General features: G+C 36.9%; 1 protein-coding gene across 1 annotated transcript; it reads left to right on the top strand.

The window, feature by feature from the left end:
* The first annotated feature begins 3,926 nt into the window (after positions 1 to 3,926).
* On the top strand, positions 3,927 to 21,933 carry LOC106142779 (lysine-specific demethylase 9). The gene is made up of 12 exons (XM_060951630.1): positions 3,927 to 4,333; positions 5,321 to 6,005; positions 6,915 to 7,112; positions 12,882 to 12,999; positions 13,441 to 13,629; positions 14,980 to 15,120; positions 15,611 to 15,747; positions 16,177 to 16,313; positions 18,304 to 18,454; positions 19,336 to 19,475; positions 19,802 to 19,906; positions 20,375 to 21,933. Exons 1-12 carry the CDS (start codon positions 4,123 to 4,125, stop codon positions 20,983 to 20,985), a joined length of 2,823 nt encoding a protein of 940 aa, XP_060807613.1. The 5' UTR covers positions 3,927 to 4,122; the 3' UTR covers positions 20,986 to 21,933.
* Positions 21,934 to 27,579: the final 5,646 nt, after the last annotated feature.

Below are 27,579 nucleotides of genomic sequence, written 5' to 3'. Positions count from 1 at the left end.
TGTAGTAAATTACTATGTATTAGGATATGATAATTGAGATCATTTTATTGTTAACAAGCATGCTTTTATAATTACTACACCATAAACATGATCGGCACTGTTTGGTTTACTATAATGTTTACTGTTTTTGTAATACTATCTGTATTTTTGACTGTTTGTGCCACAATAAATAAAAAAAAAAAGTTCTCATCAACCGCCATCTCTCGCGCGGGACCCTAAATATAGCATTTATTCCTAACAACCAAACGTGTTGATATGTACATTATATATTACGACTTATTTGGTCGGCCATTGCTTATTCCTATTTGTGTAAACATCTACCAATTTGACACGTACGTGTGTATTGATTTGTGTGTTTGTGTGTTTGTTGCGAACCATTTTGTGGGAGAGAAAACGATTGTTTAAAAATAATATTAAATAAAAGTGCCTCATGTTCATGTACATACATACATATGGTCACGTCTATATATCCCTTGCGGGGTAGACAGAGCCAACAAGACTGAAAGGCCACGTTCAGCTATTCGGCTTAATGATACGTCTAATGACAGGAGAAAGAAGAGCGATGATTATCAAATTTACAGCTACTCTCTCTCTCTTTCATCTCTGCGTGTTTCCGGTTGCACCCTCCACAGCAGTGTTTCTGGGCCCAGGGTCCGCTTTCCGACTTTTCTCTCTCCACTTGGTCCGGTTTTCGGCGTACTCAGATTTAAGTCCATTGGCTCACAAAATCATCTTTTGCGACGTCCAGCCATGCTCTATCTCTCTATGCTATCATATCTCTCATACGTATCTATGTATAGGTACTAATATTATAAAGCTGAAGAGTTTGTTTGTTTGTTTGAACGCGCTAATCTCAGGAACTATCGGTTCGAATTGAAAAATTATTTTTGCGTTGAATAGACCTTTTATCGAGGAAGGCTTTAGGCTATACAACATCACGCAGCAACTATTTGGAGTAAAGAAATATTGGAAAATGTGAAAGAAACCGGGAAAATTATTCATCCTTGAGGGCTTCAAGGATGCCCAAAATAACTATTCCACGCGGACGAAGTTGCGGGCACAGCTAGTATCTCTCATATAATACCTCTAACACCTACAAATAGATTTAATTCTGTAGGAATCCGACTTTGTTTACATTCCTGCCGTCATTTATTGTAAAACCATTAATGCTTGGAGCTATCAAAATCGTTTTAGCATTCCCTATAAATATTTTCGTATTCAAAATGTAAAATATATGAGTTATATACTATATATACTTATAAAACTACTCATGATTTCACATACGTGGTATATATGCCACGTTTCAATTATCATTAACGTAAAAAGACTCAAGCGACAGGTTGCTAGCCCAGCTTAAAATAATCCCAAGTTTACATACATACCTACATTCATAATCACGTCTATATCCTTTGCGGGGTAGACACAGCCAACAGTCTTAAAAAGACAGAAATGCGACGTTCAGCGGTTTGGCTTATTCAAATAGTGACAGGTTGCTAGCACATCGCCTAAAAGAAGAATCCCAAGTTTATGAGCTTCGCTCCCGTGAGATTTTCTAGCAAAAAGTAGCGATCGTCCTTTAGGTTTTATCTTAATCGCCAAATATCATCAAAATCAGAACAGTAACTTCTCTTCCCGTGCAATTTGTAAAAGTCAATTAAGGCAAACTTGAGATTCTTCTTTGAGGCGATGGGCTAGCAACCTGTCACTATATGGATCTCAATTCCATCATTAGCTGAAAGTGGCCTTTTAGTATTTTCGACATTGTTAGCTCTGTCTATAAAGACGTGATTCTATGTAGGTACGTATGTATGTCTACCCCGTAATGGATATAGACGTGATTATATACATATATATATATATTAATCTTTATCAAACCTTTCACATACACGCCCACAAAATAAGTAAAATGTCAGCATGATTTTTACCTTTTCTGCACTAAATCGTTGATATAATGTGATAAAACAATATTTGTAGATATAATAAATATATAACTTTGATAAGTATGTACTAATGTTTTATCACAAAAGATCCCAAATCACTTCTATAGTTGGTATCCAAGTGATTCCCGGTTCAAATCCTCTTTTTAGAATAGAATAGAATAGATTTATTTTCGAAATTGGATACAAGGTATCACTTATTGACGTCACATCACTTAAATCTTATTATAACTACTACTTTTCTTTCTTTAACATTGGTTGGCCTCAAAGATAAAGAGGTGTCGTGCCGTGTGGTTCTCAGCACTTTAGACCACTCCATATTTTTCCTAAAGATGTCGTTCAAGGCGACTAAGGGAAATGCTAATAAACTTGGGAGTATTCTTGTAGGCGAAGGCTAGCTCCCAGTCACTATTTGAATTTCAATTCCATCAATCCATAGGACAGCTGAACACACAGATATATTTATGTAGGTAGGTATGTATGTTAGACAAGCACATAAAATTCGTTTACGCATTAAAAAAAATTGCTGTAATTAATAGGCCTAGGAAGCTAGGAAGTTAGCCGTGTGGTTCCCGGCACCAATAAGAAAAAAGAATAGGACCACTCCATCTCGTTCCCATGGTTAAGGCGACTAAGGGATAGGCTTTTAAACTTGGGATTCTTCTTTCAGGCGATGGGCTAGCAACCTGTCACTGTTTGGGTTTCAAATCTATCATCAAGCCAAAAAGTTGAACGTGGCCTATCATCAGTCTCTTTGGGACTGTTGGCTCTGTTTACCCCGCAAGGGATATAGACGTGACTATATGTATGTATGTATGTGGGAAGCTAAAAAGTACATAGGTAAGTAGGTACTACTTTCCAGGTATGTTCCTTAGGGAACACATAGAAATACTCTTTCTGGAAATCCCTACGTGACCTCGGCGGACACCATCTCTTTGTTTTTGTCCATCATCATCATCATTCGCCAGAAAAAAAAATTTTGTTATGTGAAAAAAGATAAATGACAGGAAAATAAAAGGAACTGCTTACATGGTTTCTGTCATGTAGAAAGGTTCATCATCTTCATTTTAGCCGACGTGAACTGAGTACATAGGCCTTCCCTAATGAGTTCAAAGTAAATGCTGCAGTGCAGTTTGTTACCGCTTCATCTGCACTGACGCCTTGGAAGCGGCAGTAAACTTAGTTTTTAAGTAATTTATTTGACGTCAACCAATGTTGTGAAACTATAAGTTTTGACAATTAGTAAGCGATATGAAGTATCCTATAATACTTAATGAATAAAAATTTTTAACTTGAATTTGAATTTCCACCTCGCTCTGTTGGACGCCACCTGCTTCCACGTTTCTCCACGGACTTCACCAGATCGTTGGTGCAACTTGCTGGAGACTGTCCTACGTTGAGAGGGTAAATGAAAGCAAATATACAAGGCCAGTTTAAATAGAAAAGGGAAAGGATAAATAGAAGTACCTACTTAACCGACGAGCTAGCCAGAAAAGAGTAATGAATGTGGATGGAAAGAAGTACATATGCAAGGATAGTGCCAAATTAAAATATGTAGTCTCTACCTACCGTATCATAACCACTGAAATCTATTATAGATGTTGAAATATAAATAAAATAGATAAATAGAACCAATTTTTTGTTCAGCGCCATCTGGTATCGTTATTAGAAAAATATTTTCTTTGCGTTGCGTTGACTATGTGAGTCACTATACAACTAGCGACATCTAACGTAATTATTATAACCTATCTATGATGAAATAATTTGACATTTTCTTTACGCTACCACTAGAGGTCACTACGTATTGTATTTAAATTATATTTTATTTTTATATTTTAAAAATGATAAAATATTTTATTTCTCAAAAAAATTTTTTTTTTCTATGAGCATTAATGCATCTACATCCTGCATTTTGTATATTTTTTTTGACAATACATTATCCGAATGATGCCTTTGCATGTAATAGCATGACGATTTCTTAAAAAAAAATATTTGCATAAAAAAATGTGAGGTAGCAAGAAATGGCGTCGCAAGTTGTTTTTTATTCGGAATCAATGTGTTTCTAATCATTTCACGTGAATGTTGAAGTTACTCGCGTTATGATTCAAAAATTTACTAGTGTTGTCGATGTTTCATTGAAGAAATACCGTCAGTTATCCGTGATTTCCTTGTTCACTGTAAGACAATGGCGTCAAGTGAATCTGTACAAACGAATGTAAAAGTAGTAGAAAATCGTGACTTCGCTGACGATTATATCAGTCCAAACAGCGAAGCAGATGCCGGCGAGGGCACTAAACGCCGCAGAGTGACTCACGACTACCGAAGACTTTCGAAATTGGGCTACGACCCAAGTATGTCATCCAGTGCGAAACTTGTACAATCCTCTGATGCAAAAGGTAATATTATTTCTATAACAACATACAAGCACTCCGATATGGGTCTGTCGAGTGGTGCGAGTGATTAAAGTGTACTTTATAGTTAAACTTGGTGGGAAAACTAGTAACCTATCCATGTTAGTTACATCATAAAATGGAGGTCATAACTGTTTATAAACACATCCCTGATACCTTTATCAGCCGTTTAATCTTGTTCTAGCCGCGTTGAAGTATAATTTTGAACAATGAGGCTAGTTTCTATCAATTTCTTATAATTTAAATCAAATTGCACTAATCATGAATCCATGACCTTGCCAGTATTTACTTTCTATTATATGAAGTTACTTTAGTTACTTATATTCATACATAAATATATAATGATGTCTATATCCCTTGGGGTTAGGCAGAGCCAACAGTCTTGAAAAGACTGAAAGGGCACAATCATCTATATGGCTTTATTATGGAATTGAGATTCAAATAGTGACAGGTTTCTAGCCCATCCATCGCCTTAAGAAGAACACATACATACATAAATCATGCCTCTCTTCTGGAGGAGTAGGCAGAGACCACATCTTTTCACTTGCCATGATCCCTGCACACTTCATCTACATTCATACTTCTCTTCATGCAAGCTTGTTGGCTTTGCTAGAACGTCTCCGATTTGATCAAGGTTCGTTTGGCCTTCTCTCTCGAACAGTCCCATTCATACTTCCTTTGTATATTTGCTTAGTCAACCTGTTTTCATTCATCCTTTCGATATGACTGAAGCATCTAAGCATTCCCTTATTATGCTGTTTCTTATCCTGCCACTAATTTTACACCTATCATACTTCTAAACGCTCTCATTTCCCCTGTGTTTATTCTACTTCTGTGCTTTTTCAAGAAGGATCCCAATTTTATTAACCTTTTCCGCTTTTTGCTCTTAAGTGCTGGGAACCACAGAGTGATACTAAGTCCTAAAATATTTTCATAGAAACCATACTAAGCAATTGTACCCCTCCCCTCCAGGTAAGAAGCGAAAGCGCAGTGAAGAATTGTATAAAGATGTCTGCCTATGGGAGGAAGGTGGAAAACCAGCGAAACTTAGCAAAATATGGCCCGTATTCGATTCCGGAGGGTACGGCAACGCTGCCATGCTAAGTCTCCATGTGATGAAGAAGACGCCTCCACCAAAAAATCCTCTTTTGTATGATTGGACCCTTTCCAACGTATTCCAAGACCCAGTGACTCCAGACTGGTTTGGAGGCCTGAATGCCTCATGGAGACAAATGCAGTTGAACAATAAAGTACCATATGATGACGTCACAAAGCGGATATTCTCATCGGTATCAAGACAACTCCGGATAATCAACACTCATCTTCAAAGATCAATGTTCCGATACAAATATCCCAGAGTGACAAGATCGAATGTTTTACTGGATAATTCCAATGTGCGTAGACCTGGCACTCATTTCAGTATGACGATGAGGGCTATACGGTTTCAGTCTAACCCGCGGAGGGAGTTGCCGTGTTATGGGAACTTGGAGCTTCCGTTTAAGATTAAGCAAGAGAATACGTCGCATGTTCCAGCTATTATGACGAACGTTAAGTCTGAACCGGATAAGATAAAAGAGGAGAAGATTAAAGTTGAGAAGAAAAGAGATAGGGAGAAGGAAAAGGAAAAAGAGAAAGAGAAGGAGCGCGAAAGGGACAGGTGAGTTTTTTCACAAAATTACATGTACATACGTATAACCACATCTATGTCCATCGCAGGGTAGACAGAGGCAACAGTCACAAATAGTTTGAAGAGCCACATTTACCTACTTCAACATTCTTCTTCACTTCATATCATTCCTTTCTCTGATTGATGATAAACGATTTATAGTAGTGGATGAGCCAAGTTACACAAAGTGACTTTCATCTGATTGTTGTGCCTCTATTGAAGCTTGCCTAATTTAGTTTGAATTATGATGGTTGTATCTGATTCGTGTGGACTTTGTCAGAGGCGACTAAAGCTTTTACAAAGTCGACGTTATCAGATGGAGTGGTACAAAATTTACATCTATACTAATACTATAAAAATATAATCTCAGGAACTACTTGAAGGTTCGAGTTGAAAATTCTTTTTGCGTTGAATAGACCATTTATCGAGGAAGGCTTTAAGGCTATATAACATCACGCTGCAACTATAAAGAGCAAAGAAATAATGGGATATGTGAAAAAAACGGGTAGTATTAATCATCCTTGAGGGCATCAATGATGCCCAAAATAACTATTCCACGCGGACGAAGTCGCGGGCACAGCTAGTACACTATACTTGCGCTTATAATTTTTTATTTCTCAAAACTAAATGTGACGTTTACGTAAAAGTCGGATGTAAGAGATAATTTATAACTACAACCTTTATTAGGACTAGTTTTTTAAGAGGGCGTGCGTTTTGCTATAGACAAGATCCAGTAAGTAACCGCCGGAGGATAGCGAGCAAAAAGACGAAATCCCGGGGCGTGCGCCCACGTTTATATAGGGCTCCCGGGATGTGAAGAAAGACAAACAAAGAATATATAATATGTATGTGTGACTCAGAGAAGCTTGAACAGAATCTAATACTTCCTCTAAATTCCAGATCATCCCACTCTTCGCGCCACTCATCATCATCATCATCGTCCTGTCACCATTGTCGCCGCCGTGCCCGCATCAAGCGATGCTCCATCGGCGTTCAGTGTCGCCGAGACCGCTCCGTGTCCACGGCGACCGCCTCGCCCAATGCCTGGGGACCCTCGCTGGTGGAGAACCCAGCTATCAAAGGGCTAAAGTACCACAGGTCAGTTCTAGAAACTGCTAGAGAACTCCGCCATTAAAGTGGTTAACTACCAGGTTAGGTGTAGGAAGGTATTTAGGTCATTCTTAGGATCGTACATTTACATAAACGCGCCTCTTTCTCGAAGGGGTAGGCGGAGACCAAATATTTCCACTTGCCACGATCCCTGTATGCTTTTTCGCTTCATCCTCATTCATAATTCTCTTCATGCAAGCATGGATTTTCCTTTTTGGGAACATATCTAGTGGAAAACTCTGCTGTCAAATGGCCTTAAATACCACATATCAGTTTTAGATCTTTTCAAGGAAACTTCTTTGGAAGTATAGTGAAAAGTTCACTACAGAAGACAGAAGGAGAAAAGTGGAGAGAAATAATCAAATAAAAGTACTATATTTTGGTAATAAAATGAAAATATTTGACAAAAAATATAATCTCTGACATTTTTCTCTGACCTTACTAAACAAACCATGGCAACCGTTGCTACGGTATATATAAAGAAGGTTGCCTACAGTATAAAACTTCCCTTAGAAACAACTCAAATGCCAAAAGTGAGTGTATTTAGACGATTTTATAGAATACGGTCTATACAGGCCTATACAACAAACCTTACTACGAGTGCAAAACAATGTTAATAATGTGGTTACACAATCAAACATATGAAGAATTGGAGACATTTATCAGTTACCTAAGACTTTAAATTGTATTAGTATGAGATATTGTAATATAAATTGTTATAAACCTAAACCTTAGTCATGCATGTTCTAAATCACTTTAGGTAACATTTATGTGTCTTATCGATAAGAAGAGCGGAGTCATCTGGCACAAGCATTCTTTTGCTTAAAAGATGGCTCCAGCACCTAAATTTTAAGTTAAAACTATGTTGTTGCCTAATAAAAGATTTTTGTTTGTTTGTTTGTTTGTTTGTAAACTCTTTATTGCACATAAAAATAAATAAAACAAATTGCAAAACAGTTATTGGATTTAGAAGAATATGTACAATGGCGGACTTATCCCCAATGGGATTTCTTCCAGTCAACCAAAATATAAAGGAAAATCCATAATTAAAAGGCAGCGCACATAAAAAGCATTGAGATGCAGTAAAATAAACAATAAATTTCTACATATCTAATTAAAGATAAACATACATAAATAATATATATATATATAAACTTACATATTTATAAGTACACTCAATTGTTAGATGCATCAGAACACAGTCTTTTGATAAGTGATTTAAAAGAACTAAGGTTCAGAGCAGATCTCGTATCTTGTGGGAGGTTATTCCAAAGCTGAGCAGAACGAACACTAAAGGACAAGCCATAAGTCCGAGAAGAATAAGGAGGAATAAGTAGTTTAAGATTATTATGAGATCGCATGCGACTATCCGTCACACGGAACGAGAAATTTTTATGAAGATAGTGAGGAAATGAAGGATTAAAAAGGATATTAAACAAGAGAGATAGTGTGTGAACATTACGTCTAAGGCGAATGGGGAGCCAATTCAATTGGCGACGAAACTCAGAAACATGATCGAATTTGCGAAGACCGAAAACAAAGCGAATGCCCTGGTTCTGTAAACGCTCTAATTTGTCAAGCAACTCTTCAGTAACGTTAAGACAAGCCACATCGGAATAATCAAGAAGAGGAAAGAGAAGTGATTGTACAAGTAAAATTTTAGTGGCGGTGGGTAGAAATTTTTGCATTCGGCGAAGTGAATGTAACGATACATACATCTTACGGCTGATTTCATTGATATAGGGGCTCCACGAAAGAGTTTGGTCCATGATGATACCCAGATTAGTCACTTTGGAAGATAAAGGAATAATATTGTTATCCAGAACCAAACTAGGAACCAACACATTTGCAAATCTTGAAATATAATGTGGGCTACCTATAACAATAGCCTGAGACTTGGCAGCGTTAACTAAAAGACCAAAACGGCCTGACCAATCTGCAATTCTCTCCAAATCCAAATTTATGGTACTAAAAGCATCGTGAATATTATCCAAACTGGAAGACGCATAGATCTGCAAGTCATCGGCATAAAGATGAAAATTAGAGGAAAGAGACGCAGTAATACCATCAATGAAAATTGAGAACAGAACCGGAGATAGAATGCCACCCTGCGGAACACCAGCCACTAGATCACACCAATTTGAAAAGCAATCATGCAGTTTTACACGTTGTCGACGTCCAGTTAGATAAGATGAAAACCAACAGAGGGAATTTAAGGAAAAATTTAAAGAACGTAGTATTTCAATTAAGACATCAAAATCAACTGTATTAAAAGCATTAGTAAAATCCAAAAGAACGAGTACGGTAAGCTTTTTATTATCAATATTGAAACGTATGTCGTCTGTTATTTTCACTAGAGCTGTCGTAGTACTATGGCCACATTTAAAACCCGATTGAAAGGAACTTAACATATTGTAACGTGATAAGTGGGCACTTAACTGTTGATGGACGTGATATTCTAAGATTTTAGAAAGTATTGAGAGAACTGAAATAGGACGTAAGTGAGATGGACAAGAAGGAGGGTTTTTTTTAGGAAGAGGAATTATGTGAGCAAGTTTCCAAGCAGCCGGGTAGACACCCGTTGAGATAGAGCAGTTTATAATATCTGTAATAAAAGGGGCAATCATTTCCGCAATTGGTTTAACCATATCAAGAGATATACCGTCATCCCCAACCGCCCTAGACTTTATGGACTTGATTAATCTTATAACGTCATCAGCGGTAATTTCGTTTATACAAAAAGAGGGGAAATCAAAAGCAGGACGAACAGCTAGACTAGCAAGCGTAGCCTGCTTAGTGACTGATGGAAAATTCCGAGGGGAAGAACAAAAGTGCCTATTCAAATCATTGACGTCCATAACAAAATTCTCGTCAGGCCCACGCTTGCCGAAACCTAGACCCTTCAAAAACTTCCATAGCTTGCCAGGTGGACAGTTTTCCACATTTGAGTGAATGTAATTACGCTTAGCCTCCCTACACTTTTTATTGCAATGGTTGCGGAGACATAAATAAGCAGAATGGCTTTCTTCAGACGGGCATTGACGTAATCTTAACTTGGCTCTGTCTCTTCTGGCCAAGCACTTTCTGATTTCAGGTGTGAGCCAAGGAGCTGGGTTATATTTAATACGAACAGGATGAACAGGAACATGTTTATCAAACAGGGATAACAAAATTTCATAGAATTTAGAGACTTTTGAATTGACATCTGGGGCAATCAAAACAGCGTTCCAGTTCACATTATTAAAATCAGTTAAAAATGAGTGTTCATCAATTGCCGTGAAATCACGACGGAATATAACTTTGTGTCTACGCTTAGGAGAACGCAATTTAAAAGACGCATAAAGAAGATCATGAGCCGAGAAACACACTGCATTAAATTGCCCATGCGCTGACACAAGATCCGGGGAGGAAGTGATTATTAGATCAAGAAGAGATGGAGGACCATTGTGTGGAAAATGAGTGGCACTAAGAGGAAGGCAATGTAAATCTAAGGAATGAAGAAGGGAAAGGAGAGATCTTGATCTTGAATCATTTTTAATTAGACAGGTATTGAATTCCCCCATATAATAATATGTTCATAACGAGTACGGAAATCCGCCAAAAGAAGCTCAAAAGAATCAAAGTAATTTATATGAAGAGAGGGGCAATAGTATACACCTAGAAGAATTTTAATATGAGAGAGAGTAATTTCAAGAAAAAGATGTTCAGGATTTTCGTGAGCAGATGGAGATTGTGATAAAATTTGGCAAGGTATATCACCTCGTAAGTAAATAGCGACTCCACCACACCTCACCATTTTAGTAACACCATTATTGACAGTTTCGTAAGTCCTATCATTTCTGATAAGTTTGAAACCAGGAAGAGGATACAGTGTAGAAGGAAGAGACGGTTTTAGAAAGGTTTCCGAAATGAGAATAGCGTGAATGGAAGAATTAGAGAAGTTTGCCAATAAATCAGAGTAATGCTCAGGCAAGCTTTGGGCATTTATATGTATAACATTAAAGTCCTTAGGAACAGAAGAAAAAGTAATGTTCAAATTATCGCCTAAACATGGCTCAGAATCATTAGCACTGTGTAGGGTGTCCGACGAAGATGAGAGAGAAAAATATTCATCAACAGAACTGTCGCCAAAAAATATAAATAAAATTAACGATTTAACAAAAATTAATATAACAACAATATACCTACTAAACTAATTTAAAAACCAAAAATAATCTATCATCAACTTGCCAGACAATTACATTTAAAAAGAGACAAGAAAATAAAATATTTCCTATGTAATTGTATTTAACCATCTTTGAAAAATAAGTAATTCATTCGTGTCAAATAAAAAAAAAAACAAATGTCAACTGCCACAGTGACAGTAAATGACATTGACAGTAAGCAAATAAAACTCACTGTCATTCATGGCACATGTCATCTAACTATACTGAGAAACCAAAAGTCGGTACATTTAAATGTTGGTGTTTTAAGTTAGTAATAAGTGTTGGTGGCATACAAATAATAAAAAGAACAGTCTACCTCACAAAGTGAACAGAAAACAAGGAGGTATTAGAATATAAAAAAAGGAAGTTATATTACTACGGACACAAATTAGAAAGAAGGCAACAAAACATAATATAAACCAATAATAATACAGCGCAGCGCCCACAGTTACTTTCTTGTTGTTTTCGCTTGTAGGCGAGCACTATGTGGACGAGGCTTATAACTGGGCGGAACGACACTAGACGAAGGTTGCGTACCACGCACTGGCTCATTGCAGTTAGCTGCAGCAAGTTCTTCAGTAATAGCTTGCAGCTCCGCCATCGTAGTGATTTTCCTTCTAGCATTCTTGGCGGTCACAACAACGATCTTCCCGTCACTCGTCCAACAGCCGTGTACACCCAAAGCCTTACGTGCTTCCACAAATACTGCATGTCGTGTCGGCGTAAGAAATTCAGACACAGTCAAACCACTACCTTTTAAGAGTTTTTTCGCCGTCCATATTGCCAGCCGAGTAGATGAATTCGCACAGCGGATAAGAACTGGTCGAGGCTTATCTGTCCTGGGGAGCTTGCCCATACGCCAGCATGCATCAAAGGAATTGGGAGATATATTTACTTTTAACTTCTCACGACAAATCTTCTGTAGGTCCGCACTAACATCTTCATCTCTATTTTCATTGAGGCCATGCAACAGAAGAATATTTGCACGTGATCTCATCTCGAAGTTGTCAAGCACAGAAAATACCAACTCCAATTGCTGGCTGAGCCTGGATACAGCCTTCCAAATAAAGTTTTTGAACGAGTGGTACTCACTGACAAGGACTGCGGTTTGATCCTGGGAGTTCTGACTTCCGGCGGGACTTCTGACGGGAAGAGCCTCTTCAAAAGAAGACATCTTAGAAGCAAACATGTTCTTCAGTTCGCTCATGTCCTTGCACAGAATGGAAAGGGAGTCCATAGTGATGAAAGTGTCCAAAAGGTGATTAGTTACTTTGAAAATAGTCTGGCAAGATGCTAATCCGAGTAAATTATAACATTAAGTGAATAAATTGTATTAATCAATAAAAATCAAATATTTATGAATTAAATAATTGGAGCACTTTTGAAAATTTGTTTACTTAATGACAGCTACCGCCAAAATCTTTATTTTTTATTTTTATTTTTTATTTTTTATTTTTAATTTTAAAAAATTTTTATTTTTTATTTTATTTTTTACAGACCGGTACATTTATTCCACCGTCAAGTTGAATACATTGTGTATGTTTGTCCGCAGGCTAATGCGAGTGGACACCCATCCTAATGGCGGCGCCAGCGTGGTGTACCTCAACCAGAGGGATGTGGACATGCTCAGCGTCCACCAACAGGAGTCGCTCGCGAAGGAGTTTCTGAAGGTAAACATATACATACATACATACATAGATATAATCACGCATACTTTCGTTGCGGGGTAGACAGAGCCAATAGTCTCGAAAAGACTGATGGACCACGTTCAGCTGTTGTTTGGCTTAAAAATAGAATTGAGATTCAAATTGAGACAGTTTGCTGCCCATCGCCTAAAAGAAAATCCCAAGCTTTGCAAGCCTATACCTTACTCGCCTTTTATGATATCCAAGGAAAAAAGGTAAGAGTGGCTATTCTTTTATCTATAGGTGTTGGGAACCACACGGCACACTGAAGGTAAAAACACACTATTTGAATCTCAATTCCATCATTAAGCCATACACCTACACATGGCCTTTCAGAATTGTTCTGCTCTATCTACCCCACAAGGGATACAGACGTCACTATATGTATCTCTATGTATAATAACCGTACTAATATCATTTTTCCAGTTGGTGTTTTCCGAAGACAGTGAAGGCTGGGCTCATTTCGTGTGCGGCGTCGTCCGCGGAGCCGCCGCACGGTTCCCCTGCCTGTTGCAGCATCTCGCCGCAACCCACCCCAACTTGCCGGTCAAAGCTGGAGTCCTGGCCAGGGCTTCGGACATTGAGACTACGACGCTCACAAAATACTATCAACAGGTAAGGTTTTCTTATATACATATATGTATACAGGCTGAATGGATTGTGCCGTTGAACTTTGAATCTTACGCGTCCTCTTCCGCCGGCCGGGGTGATATGACGTATTTAGGATCGTGGATTTTGATACTTTAATATTTTTTTGTACTTTCTGAAATATGAACCGATATTTTTCTTTTAACGTTTTTAAATATCCTTTAGATGAGTACACTTAACAGTTAGATTTATGCAGTTGAATTAAAAGTCACCCTGTATATATAATGGGCTTGTAGACTTAACAATTTTTAAAGACACCATATTTATAAACTACTGAAGATTTACTCATATTGCTTATTCTATGCTTTAAACCTCCCCCTCTTCCCCCCATTTCTCGTCTCCTGCGACACTCGGCTTGCCGGTCAATCGTAACCGGATGTAAAGACCACCACTTTTACAATATACTACTAACAGCTCAGATTTACAAGTCTTATTATCCCGGCTATTAATTATTACCTTTTGATAACTAAGGCTATAATATCATTATAGCCTTAGTTACCCACAAATTGGCTTTAGAACTATGTCTCCTCTTGCCACTCTCCCGGCGGTCAAAGCTGGAGTCCTGGCCAGGGCTTCAACTAAACTAAAATACTACCAACAGGTCTGTTTCCTTTACCCTAGACTTCACATTTTCTAGCCACAAATAGGTGCACTAGATTTGTCTAAACACGGCCACATTCATGAAAGTCTTCAGTGCCCTGATCTAGCTAAAGACTTACTTTAACTAAAGACTTATCATACGGTCTATTCCATGCTTTTGATATTGAGACCATAGTTTCACTCGAGTCTTGACAATGAAGTAGTGTTCCTGGAAAGAAGCCGCTTAGAAAAACTAGTTAAACTTACATTTTTTATCTTTGGATATAAGATATATAAGGAGAGTGTGGAGGGAAAGGTCGGAGTGGGAAGACCTAGGCGAACGTATCTTGATCAAATTAAGGACGTCCTGGCAAAGGGTCAGGTCAACAGTACCCGAAACCGCCGAGCTTGCATGAAGAGAGTTTTGAATGTGGATGAAGCGAAGGAAGTATGCAGAGATCGTGGCAAGTGGAAAGATGTAATCTCTGCCTACCACACTCCGGAAAAGAGGCGTGATTTTATATATGTATGTATATATATATTTTTTTATTTGTTTTATTTGTTTCACTTTAGGTTTGTTTTTGCTTTGAGTAAAATGCATTTTTCTTTAGCTTCCTGGTTTGTGTGCTATTTGATGCATCTTCAAGCCAGGTTGCCATTGTTCTTGTGATGTGATGACGCAAATGGAATGTAAAAAATCCTAAAACAAAAAAAATATGTTTTTCCATGACATTCCAGGTGCAACAGTCGTACGCGGCGGGCACGTTCCGCTGCGGGCCGCTGCACCAGATCTCGCTGGTGGGCACCGTGCACGAGGAGGTGGGCGGCTACTTCCCCGACATGCTCAACATGCTCGACGAGTGCCCCTTCCTCAGGATGGTGAGACAACTAATATTTAAACATTATGAAAATGTTAATAATTACCGCCGAGCTTGCATGAAGAGAGTTATGAATGTGGATGAAGCAAAGGAAATATGCAGAGATAGTGGCAAGTGGAAAGAGGTAGTCTCTGCCTACCCCTCCGGGAAAGAGGCGTGATTTTATGTATGTATGTATCAAAATGTTAATATGTCCAGTGTGCCAATGTTAAGACTCTCAAGTCTTTGACTAGTCGTAGTGCACCTGAACAGTGTGTTAAAGTTAAGAGTCATGAGTCTTAACTATACACACAGAATTATTCAAATATAAATTTTTTTTTAATCGTTTTATTTATGTTTTATTTTTAGTTTTAATATTAATTATAATTTATTTAAAACATATTTGAAGATTATCAAAACAATTAATTTATTGAATTACTCGAGTGAGCAAAAATCCATCTAACTTGCTTTGCTGGTTCGATTAAAAATAAATGTTTTCTATCGCGTGACAGACGATGCCATGGGGCCCCATGTCAGCCGTAGAAATGGAGCCGCAAGAGTCGAACGACGGCCCCATACTGTGGATCAGGCCCGGGGAACAATTGGTGCCCACAGCGGAATTGGGCAAGAGTCCTATCAAGAAGAGACGGTGAGTCGATTTGTATTCTTGTTCTTCTTCAGCCGTGCAGTGCCGTGTGGTTTCCTGCACTTTTAGACTTAGAGTACTCCATCTCATGGATGACTAAAGTGAAGACTTATATAAACTTGGGATTCTTGGGAACTTGTAGACGACGGGCTGTGCTGTGGTACACGGTAACTTTACATGTCAAACTATTGGGTGCTGATACAAGAAGAGTTTATAATCTATATGTGTATATATATGTACATACAAATAATCACGTCTATATCCCTTGCGGGGTGGACAGAGCCAACAGTCTTGAAAAGACTTTAAGGCCACGTTCAGCTGTTTGGCTTCAAGATAGAATTGAGAGATTCAAATAGTGACAGGTTTCTAGCCCGTCGTCTACAAGTTCCCATATATATATATATATAATATGTATGTGTGTATGTGACCCAGCACCGGCATCAACGAGCTGCGCAACCTGCAGTACCGGCGCTGCAGCGAGGCGCGCGAGTCGCTGTTCGAGGACCGCACGCGCGCGCACGCCGACCACGTGGGCCACGGGCTCGACCGCATCACCACCGCCGCCGTCGGTACGTCAAATGCTAATTTTTTTTTTTTTTTTTTCAAATAGGGGATATGCATAAAATTTTAAATGGCCTAAAGTATTTTTTTCTCGAATACTTATTACCGTCATATTATAATCGAAAGGTTTTTTTTTCATTTACTTATTATTTAAACCCCTAAATTATTATCCAAAAAGTGCAAAATAACGGCGCGAAATTCAAGATAGCAAAACGCGCCACCATTGGTCGACCAAAATGTGACGTCATGCGGCACAACATTGAATTTATCGGTATCGAAGCTCCTATTGTGTAGTGAGAAAAATAAATATTTAAAGCTGTTTTCTTGTGCTGATTGTAGTGGAGTTTAGTTTAGATTAGTAGTAAATGTAGAACGATGACTGAAGCTGGTTTTGTCAAAGCACAATCGGACAATCTACCGAAAATAGATGCATTTATGATGACATCATATTTTGCATCAAATCCCGATTTTACGAGCGCAGAGATCAGAGGAGTGAAAGCTGCAAGGTAATTATTATGTTACATAAAATATTTTAGCCCATAACATGGATTTTTATTAATAAATGCATACAGCAGTTCACTTATAATACACCAAAACATAACCTATACATATCCAGTTGTCATTGCTCTGAAACTTATATTTTTACGTCTACAAGGTAATAATATAAGTACAGTACATGTTATATTATTGAAGTTCACTCAAGTATAATAACTTTGACTTTGTGTGTATCTGAGATATATATATTAATGATTTAATTTCTATAAATTTATATCCTGATTTAATAGCTAATGCAAAACGTACTTTTTACTAATTCACACTATGCTGTACCTTAATAAAGTATACTTACGTTAAAATGATCTTCACAACAATATAAACGCGATTTAGGAGATACATTATCCCTTCTCATCACCTTACACCACAGTTTTCGTATATTCGCATCGTCTTGAATACGAAAAAACAATTTGTCTGTTGTTTTTCGAGTAGTATTTGTGCACTTTGGTACTATACAGTACTTATAAGATGCCTTTTTGGCTTCTTCCATGATTTTAAAGTTATCAATACTGTAAATAAGTACGAAGTAACTGAAAAGTTCACAGTAAATAAACACTGAGAGTGCCGCGTGACGTCACGCAAAGCGCGCGCAAAATGACGGCGTTTGAACTGCTCAAATAAATTCAAAGTTTTAAATTTCATTTTGAAAAATATCTAGACTTTTTTGAAGCTTAATTATATTTTTTTCTACATTACAATGAAGTAAAATATTGATTTATGACAAAAAAAAAACATGAATATCCCCTATTCAAAAACTTTATTGTATAACATAAGTAAGTAGTACAGATCTGTTACATGTGTTTATAGTATCACTATGTTTTATCCTGGAGAGGATGTACAATAGTTATCTGTCGTCTGTTTGTCTGTCTGTCTGTCTGTGTAGCTGTAGCGGCGAAACCTGCCAACTGGTTTATCAGCGTTCAAAATCAAACTACAAATAATTTTGTGTGCGATTGTATTTAGAACTAATTTTGATGTTCATTACATACGTCCACCGTGAGAGATGGGGATTTTTTTTTTTTTTGAGAAACTTAATTTTTTGTTTTTATTTTCACTATAGTATTTTTATTGTGAAAATTGTGCTTAAATAAAATTAGTAAATGCGTTTTTCTTAATAAAAAAAAATAACAAACGCAAAGGGCCTTAGATTTTTCCCACATTTTCACGCAAAATTCTATTTTCTCGTATATAAAATGGTCGCTAAATATTGATAATTTCGCCGTCGCGATCACTTACGCTTGGCGAGCGATCGGTTTTCAAATGGCTGGGTTTGATCCATGACAACGGATTGTTTTAATTTATGTACCTTCAATTTATTTTATTATTTGTTTTCTCATTTGTCTTGATGGCTATTTATGTTTTTTTTTTTTTTAATTTCACCCAACACCGCTCGGTCACCCAGGTGCTTTATTACTACTAAACACCAGCTTGTTCTCCACCCACCAGGCGTACTGAAGGCGATACACTGCGGCGACGAGTCGGACCGCGGCAGGATAACCAAGGACGTGGTGGCGTTCCACGCGGCGGACTTCAACAAGCTGGTGCGGCTGCTGCAGCTGGACCTGTACGAGCCGCCCATCTCGCAGTGCGTCACATGGTGAGTTGTAAATAAATAAATATATACGGGACAAATTACACAGATTTAGTTAGCCTCGAAGTAAGTTCGAAACTTGTGTTACGAGATATTAACTCAACGATACTATATTTTATTATAAATACGTATATAGATAAACATCCAAGACCCAGGCCAATCAGAGAAAGTTCGTTTCTCATCATGTTGCTTAACTTCAGCTAGCTACTAAGTCTACTAATACAAAATAAATGTTTGCAACATCCGAAAGGGTAAATATGAAGATCTGTTATACTGTTATGCCGTGTGGTTCCCGGCACCAATAAAAAGAAAAGAATAGGACCACTCCATCTCGTTCCCATGGATGTCGTAAAAGGCGACTAAGGGAAAGGCTTGTAAACTTGGGATTCTTCTTTTAGGCAATGGGCTAGCAACCCGTCATTATTTGAATCTCAATTCCATTATATAAGCCAAACAGCTGAACGTGGCCTATCAGTCATTTCAAGACTGTTGGCTTTGTCTACCCCGTAAGGGATAGAGACGTGATCATATGTATGTATGTTATACATAATATTTAAGACCTTGTTGTACTCGTATTATGCAAATAAAAGTTTGAATTTGAATTAGCTAGCGCCACTTCACTTACTGCGGTAATATATGTATTATGTTGAGCCAAATAGCTGAGCGTGGCTTATGAGTGTTTTCGAGACTGTTGGCTCTGTCTACCCCACAAGGGATATAGATGTGACCGTATGTGTATAAAGTTCTCGTGTCACAATGTTCGTTCCCGTACACCTCCGAAATGACTTGACCGATTCTCATGAAATTTTGTGAGCATATTGAGTAAACTAACTAACTCAATCTGTGTAATTTGTCCCGTATATATTTATTTATTTGTTTTGTTGCAGGCTAGAAGAGGCGAAACTTAACCAACTGCGCAGGGAGGGTGTTCGCTACTCCCGCCTCCCGTTATGTTCAGATGACATCTACTTCCTGCCCAGGAATATCATTCATCAGTTCAGGACTGTTTCCGCTGTCACGTCAGTTGGTAAGATGCACGTCTTTATTTTTTACGGGGTAGATAGAGTCAATAGTCGGAAGTCTTTAGATGGTTAGATTGGATGACAGTACTTTTACAATCTTTTACGATAAGCAAATGTGTTGATAGATAAATAGTCATTGGTACATGGCCGATGTGGGATTTGAACCTGCGCCCTTCTGCGCATTCAAGCATTTTAACCGGGCACGCTCTCGTCCATGTAAAGATAATTTATTTTTAATTTTTTTTTTGTTCATTTAATTATAATTACAAGTCGTACAGATTAAACCAACCAATTATATGTTGGAGACTTATTTGGGACTTATCTATTGCAGCGTGGCATCTCCGCCTGAAGCAGTATTACCCATCATCAGAGGCTTCTTCACCAGCTGAGGAGAGACCAGCAGATCCGCAACCGGTCATCACTGACCACAGCACGGGTAAAATATTAATTTTGCTGTTAAATATTTTGAGTAATGTTAAAGACATAAATAGATATAGTCACTTCTATATCCTTTTGCGGAGAAGACAGAGTAAACAGTATCGAAAATACTGAAAGGCTACATTCAGCTTTTTGGCTTCATGATGGAATTGAGATTCAAATAGTGACAGGTTGCTAGCCCGATCGCCTTCAAGAAGAATACCAATTTATACGCCTCAGGATAGGCGTAGTTACCTTTTACGACATCCATGGGAAAGATATGAAGTAGTTCTATTGTAGTGCCGGACACCACACGGCACTGTTGAAGATTTTGGTTATCCTAATCGTTATCATAGACGGGACTATACGTATGTATGTACTAAATACGTGGGTCGACGTACTTATTAAAGCTCAGGCGGTTGGTGTGGGCCGTGTTTAACAGAATTCGAACCAGTTGAATTTGATTTATGTATATATTTTTTTGCAGACACCAAAAAGTCGTCAACAAAACTGAAAACCGGCGTTATAGAGATGAGAGCGCTCAGTGCCAAGTTTAAAGAGAAAACTCCGCTCAAGATACAGAACTCCAGAAAAAGCGTAGAGGTCCAGGCTAAAGTTGATGAAAAAAAGGAAAAGAAATGTGACACCAAATCGGAAAAAGACAAAATCGAATCGAAAGAACAGAAACATGAAAAGAACGATGTTAAAGAAGTGAAAACTGAGAAGGAAATCAAAACGGAACGCTCTGAACATAAGGATAAACACGAGAGTAGAAGTGAGAAGGATAGATTGAAGAAAGAGAGGTCGGACAAGGAGAAAACGGACTCGAAATCTGATAAAGTTGACAAGAACCATCATAAGCATAAGGACGATAAACACAGATCTGATCATCATAGGAGGCATTCGTCCTCTCGCCCGCACAAGTCGCATAAATCTGACAAGCCTTCTGACAGACCCTCAGATCGTACAAGGGAACACAGGAAGGAGCACAGAAGCTCGGATAAATATGAAAAACATAAGGACAGTCAAAAAAGTGAATCAAAGCCGGTGGACAGTGTAAAGTTACCACAAGAGGTGGTGCATCGACCTCCGGACTAGTGTGTGTGTGTAACTAAATGGTTTTAAGTGAAGTGAAGTTTTGCTGACGGAGAAGACGGAGTCTGGATGAGATGGTAATGTTTTGAGATTGATCCTAGATTAAGTATTAATGTGTGGTTTATAAGATGTTTAACAGGAAACTTTGTATAACATCAAAGACTTTTCAATAACTGAAATCTATCTATCATGGTGCCGACTTCTGGCGCGCTTGTCTGTGACACCCGAGGTCCCGGATTAGAATCCCAATCAAGTCATGATAAAAACGAACTTTCTCTGATTGGCCTGGGTCTTGAATGTTTATACAACAAGTATTGGTTGTAAAATATAGTATCGTTGAGTTAGTATCTCGTAACACAAGTCTCGAACTTACTTCAGGGCTGGGCTTACTCTATCAGTAATCTGTCCTGTGTATATCTATATTTATATGCCGGAAAGTTTACCTCTTTTGCCAAACATCGCAGATCATAAATAACTTGCACTATGTCTGTGTTCCTGGTCATACCAGGAGGCAAAGTTTGTGTAGTGTTGCCAGTAATTTTAACTTACCATTACAAACCTATATAAAACATGCACATGCAATGCAATGGCCTAACCCATCCCTATACGTGTTTTTCGAGTTGGGAATAATGATTTACGGCGGAGGTGCGGAGCTGTGCTAGACGACTTGGAGACGATGCTATCCCATCATGACGTAACTTTTGTATGATCCACTTGTCCCACTTAAAAAATTACCAACCAAACAAACACTTTCATCCGTTCGAAAATGAATCTTAATGTTTTACAAAAAAAAACACAATCCACAACGAGCAGTTTTCATTTCAGTTTTCAGATTGTAAGCTTTATTGCAACCACTAAGATCCATTTTGAATGGTATGGCGGTTCTAATATCGGAATTTTTTTTTTTGCTCTCATTGGTGAATCACTACATAGTATAAAGCAAAGTCGCTTCCCGGGCCTGTTCCTCTGTATGTATGCTTAAACTACATGACGGATTTTGATGCGGACATTTTTTTAAAAATAAAGTTATTCAAGAGGTAGGTGTATATGTATAAATGTTACCCATGCGAAGCAGGGCAGGGTTGCTAGTCTATTATATAGTTTGTCGAAGTTTCCCGATGTGTGTCAGAATGGCGGGTGTACCTCACGGATTTTAATATCTGTTTTGGATTAAAAACGTACCTGATGTGTACCTCAGTGTACCTATCCTAAAAATCTGTGTACCTCCTTCTATGTAAAGATTTTTAATAAAATAGGTACACCCGCCATCCTGACGTCAGGACCGCGGGTGTACTTCTAGTTAACATATGTAGGTAAGTTAACTGTGTATGTAGATTTGGTACCTCTTGTGTACCTGCAGAAACAAATATTAAATAAATAAAAAATATTAAAAATGCTGAGAAAATGAAAAAAAAAAACATTTTTTTCATGTTAAAATTTTCTTTTTCTTTGTTTGTAACTGGCAGTTATGACACATTCTGAACAAAACAGAAAAGAAGTTGCACAATACAAATTATAATTAACTATATCAACAACAAAATGTTTATGTATAAATGATCTACTTCTAGTTCATTACTACAGTATATACTTTCATGTAGGTATCCTTCCGAGGCAAGCGATGGGAGTGTTTTGACGATCTTCGTAATAATGTAAGAAAAAGCTCAAAATGTATGATTTCAGAATGTGACCTTTATGGATTGAAATATTTTTTTGTTATATATACATAAAAATATATTTTGTGATTTAGGAATGTTTCAATTCTGTACCTATACATAAATGTATAATAACATACAGACACACACTAGAGTGATCCTATAAGAGTTTCTTTTTTTAATTTTTAATTTTTTTCATTTTCTCAGTACCCTTAATATTTTGTGTTGTACTCTGCAGCAACACCCCCTGTTGGAATTTATGTTCTTCCTATGGCAATATAATGTACAACAGAAGAACATTATGTACAAAAAACAATTTAGTATGTACGTACAGGAAATTTGAGAAAAAATGATACTTTATAGGGCGCTGCTAGAGAGTATACTCTACAGCGGCGCCACTCAGAATATTTTACTTATATTTATACTAGAAAGCTGATTTATTAATTAGACGATGTACGAACGTTTATTAGTATGTACGTCTTAGAATTATAATGAAAATGTAAGCAACTATTGTTTTATCTAACTTTATTAGAAATGTCTTGCAAAGCCTTATTATTTATTAACGAATTAATTGATTTTACGTTTTTAAAGCTTACCGCGGGTGAAGCCGCAAAGCAAAGGCTAGTTTTTTTTTTTATTCATTATGAAAAAATAAAAGGCAGACAATATAGTTTTCCTGAAATTGTTACTACTGTCACAAAATCTGTGTTATTCATTTAGTACTTACTTTATTAATTGCCTTATTGACAGGAAAGAAGAAGTGTTCACTGCAACGTACCTACCTAACTACGGTCTTTCTTTTAAATTTGATAAAACAATAGTTGCTTACATTTTCATTATTATTCTAAGACGTACATACTAATAAACGTTTGTACATTGTTTAATTAAAAAATCAGATTTCTAGTCTAAATACAAGTAAGTATTCTGAGTGGCGCCGCTGTAGAGTATACTCACTAGCAGCGCCCTATAAAGTATCATTTTTTCTCAAATTTACTGTACGTACATACTAAATTGTTTTTTGTACATAATGTTCTTCTGTTGTACATTATATTGCCATAGGAAGAACAAAAATTCCAACAGGGGGCGTTGCTGCAGAGTACAACACAATATTTTTTATTTATTTAATATTTGTTTCTGCAGGTACACAAGAGGTACCAAATCTACATATACAGTTAACTTACCTACATATGCTAACTAGAAGTACACCCGCGGTCCTGACGTCAGGATGGCGGGTGTACCTATTTTATTAAAAATCTTTACATAGAAGGAGGTACACAGATTTTTAGGATAGGTACACTGAGGTACACATCAGGTACGTTTTTAATCCAAAACAGATATTAAAATCCGTGAGGTACACCCGCCATTCTGACACACATGTTTCCCGCATAGGCTCGTGCTTTTAGAGTAAACAAAATTAATATATTGAAGTGTGTTATAGTGAACGAGGTCTCCTCCTTTCAAGATGGTTGGCTCTGTCTACCCCACAAGGGGGGTGTAGACGTGCCTAAGGTCTACTAATGGTGCAACTACGGTCCTCCGTAATTGCAGCTATAACATAAATTTTTAGCGTAAAAACTGGCTGGGCGCACCAAGAACATTGAATTGAATTTACCATCGTAAACCTATATAAATCACACATTGATATTTAGAATCTTATTCGTTCAAAAATCTTATGATTCTTATAAGGGATGTTCCATAACTGATTCCAGTACATCCAATCTCCAAGGCAAACCTTCCATTTCACCGCAAAACTTTAATACCTTAGGGTAATTGTGTAAATATTGTAATAGTTGGTCTCCCAGAGGCTTTTGTCGATTGTTGGTTGCGCAGTTTTAGATCACCAGCAAATAAGTTGTCGATCATTTTTAAATCGGAAATCATCATTGCTGATTAAGTTCTAAGTTATTATCAGTATACAGTCTATTAAAATGGTGTGTGTGATGTGGTATCGAATTATGTTTGTACCACTCAGTATAATTTTCATTTAAATATGGAAAAAAAAATGTATAAAAATGGAATTATTTTAACTACCTACTTACTTAAAATCTAAAACTGCGTCGTGATTGTGATTGGAGAGATTTAACGAAGATGAAAAAGATTATAATAATAAATAAATTTTAATAAGAAAAATTAAAATAATATTCACACATATTTCTAAAGATTGCACTAAGATTAAAACTATATATTCTGATAGGAATAGTTAAGGATAATCTTAACATTTTGTGATTTTTTTAAATTTATTTATTGAACTTGTGGTCATTGTTGTACTTTACATACGAAAGTGTTTTTGTTGACTATGCGTTAGTAACAAAATTAACTGTTTATTAGATAAAATGGTTCATATTTAAAGAATTTTACAAAAAATATTTTTTTTTTACTTTTCAATCTTTGTAACCCATTAAAATCATACTAAATTTCGTAATTTTTATATGCTCATGAACATTATTAATTCTCCATACATTTGCAACAGTTCTATATTTTGTCTATTATTTAATTTCAGTTAATTTTGTGTTTTCAGTAAATCATAAAACGAGATCACAAATCGTAATATTAAGGTTCCCACTAATGTCATTGAGATTTGATAATGATAAAACTTATTTTATATAATTAAACACTTTTTTCAGTGACTTTGTCAAAAAAATTCAAAAATTTGCGAAGATTTATGCCCAATGTTTGGAAAAGGCTACTCTATGCCTTTGCATACACATATGAATGTGTATATTATGTGTAAAAAAAAGCCGAAGTCATTTTTAAATATAACAACGATCGAGTCATGATTCGTGTGAGAACAGTCACTTATATTTTTGTTATCAACTTGAAAATTTTATTATCTCTCCGTTTAGATAAACTCTAAGCTGTGAAAACTTACTACGATGCAAGAGAAATATTGATTAAACAAATGAGATTGTCACAGTAAATTTGATAAAAATTCTTGTGTTTTTATAAATTTTAGTAAAATTCCAAAATTTTGTTCCATAGATTGGTGGTGATTTGCATTTATTTTAATTGTATCATGATTTGATTAACATTTATAGCGCAAAATAGTACTGTTTTTTGATATCTCCTGAAATAAAAGGCAGTATTACATAGCTTAGCCTCTTGCCAAAATGTTATTACGAGTATTATTAACGAGAACTATCTAGTGACGTTTTGTTTCATATAAAGAACATTGCCGGTTGTCGCAAATACCACGGGATGTGTCTGGTCAAAGTACCCGAAACGCCACGCTGGCATGAAGATAGTACAGTCAGCAACGAAAAGCATGTTTATTTTATAGAGTAATCGCAATTAGGAAACGTAATTTCTTTTTTTTTGTATAATGTCTATTATTATATAAGTTTGTAAAGATATTTAGTAAAATCCCTGGGAACAATTTGATTCGTGTTTTTTTTTTTCAGTTACTTTAAAATATGGCGGCTATTTATTCGGCCGAGGCGATCACGAAATTTTTTTTTTTGTAAAATATTAGTGTAAGTGTTTAAATGTTAATCCAAATTTCACCTAAATATTGGTATGAGAAAAGATTTTTGATTTAGTATAAGTTAATAAAAATTTAAAGCCTAATTTAAATTTTGAGAACGGAAATCGGTAATTAAATTCGTTGCTGATCGTACGCTGACTAATGTGAAAAACAAAATAATATAAATTGACAAAAACCACGATTTGATGTAAGTCTGTTAACAGGTTTTGTAAATTTCCTTCTACATAATTTTACACTTTCGTGAACCTAATTATATTAATTATGTATTTTAGAATTCTAAATGGTTATTTAACCAGTGAACGTTCTTAATTCCACTCGTCCTTTGGGGTAGACAGGTGCCGGATCTCTGCTTACAACCATATAAGAGTTTAAGGCCCATAGCACACGGCGTATTTTAAACGCGCAGGCGACGCGCGTATTACGAACGCGCGTTTTCGGCACCGTATACGCCGATTGTTGCGTTTACATTGATGATATAAACGCGCGCATGAAGCGCGGTTGAAGCGATACAAACGCGGCGCGAATAAAGGAGCGGCCTGAGAGGGGGAAGGGGGTGCGCGTATACGTGCAGAAGAGGCGCGTTTCACGATCGCCCCGTGTGCTTAGGTTACAAAGTTGCGTCCGAATCGCGTTTGAAGTGCTTATACGCGCGTCTCCTGCGCGTCTTCTGCGCGTTTAAAATACGCTGTGTGCTATGGGCCTTAAGCATTTATTGTCGTCACTCCCATATATTTTGAAGTTCTGAAACCAGTACTTTATTTTTGTTAGAAAACTTAGATCTGTTATAGATTTAACATTTTTACTGAAAAATTGCTTGTTTACAATGATCTAGCAATTCTTCACTTCTGCGCTTAGAAATGAGGGTAGTTTACAAATCCTGTTATAGTGCGCTGGGATAGTATGTAATCCTACCTATCCTACCCTAGTGTAATCTCGGTCTCAGACCCGGGAATTCCCCGGTCACAATTGTGATTGACTTATTTATCGTATTTATGTTTAGGTGGTTAATTTATTGTTCGTTTCCTATTTTTTTTTGAAAATAATTAGATTACATATAATAGAAAATGATTTGGTGGTTTTATTTCGTTCCCTTCAACGAGATTACGATTATTTTTTAATTTGGATAAAGAACGTCGAATCGGTAAAGCGCCCGGTTAAATGCGTGATGCGCATAAAGGGACAGGTTCGAATCCAAAGCCAATTACTATTTTTACAGTCATGTACATTAGTTTGAATACTAGCCGATGCTATTACGGTGAGGGAAATCATCGTAAAGAAACCTGCACATTCAGGCAACTGGATATGTAACCATGATCGATACAATATGAGTTAGGATTACCTTAACAGATGAAACTTATATTAATGTCGCGGGTTTAAAAAAAACATATCGATTTACTTTCTGTGACTGGCGCTGACCAAATTATAAATGAAACATATATAATTTAATTATACTTTAATAATTTA

The sequence above is a fragment of the Amyelois transitella genome, chromosome 25, assembly GCF_032362555.1.
Source record: "Amyelois transitella isolate CPQ chromosome 25, ilAmyTran1.1, whole genome shotgun sequence".
Taxonomy (NCBI): Eukaryota; Metazoa; Arthropoda; class Insecta; order Lepidoptera; family Pyralidae; genus Amyelois; species Amyelois transitella.
This window is presented reverse-complemented; position numbering and strand designations above follow the sequence as displayed.

Excerpts from the sequence above, each read along its gene's own strand:
- LOC106142779 (XM_060951630.1), top strand. The coding sequence starts at position 4,123 with ATGGCGTCAAGTGAATCTGTACAAACGAATGTAAAAGTAGTAGAAAAT. Across the intron at positions 4,334-5,320 it reads ACAATCCTCTGATGCAAAAG|GTAAGAAGCGAAAGCGCAGT; the intron begins GTAATATTATTT and ends CCTCCCCTCCAG. Across the intron at positions 6,006-6,914 it reads AAGGAGCGCGAAAGGGACAG|ATCATCCCACTCTTCGCGCC; the intron begins GTGAGTTTTTTC and ends TCTAAATTCCAG.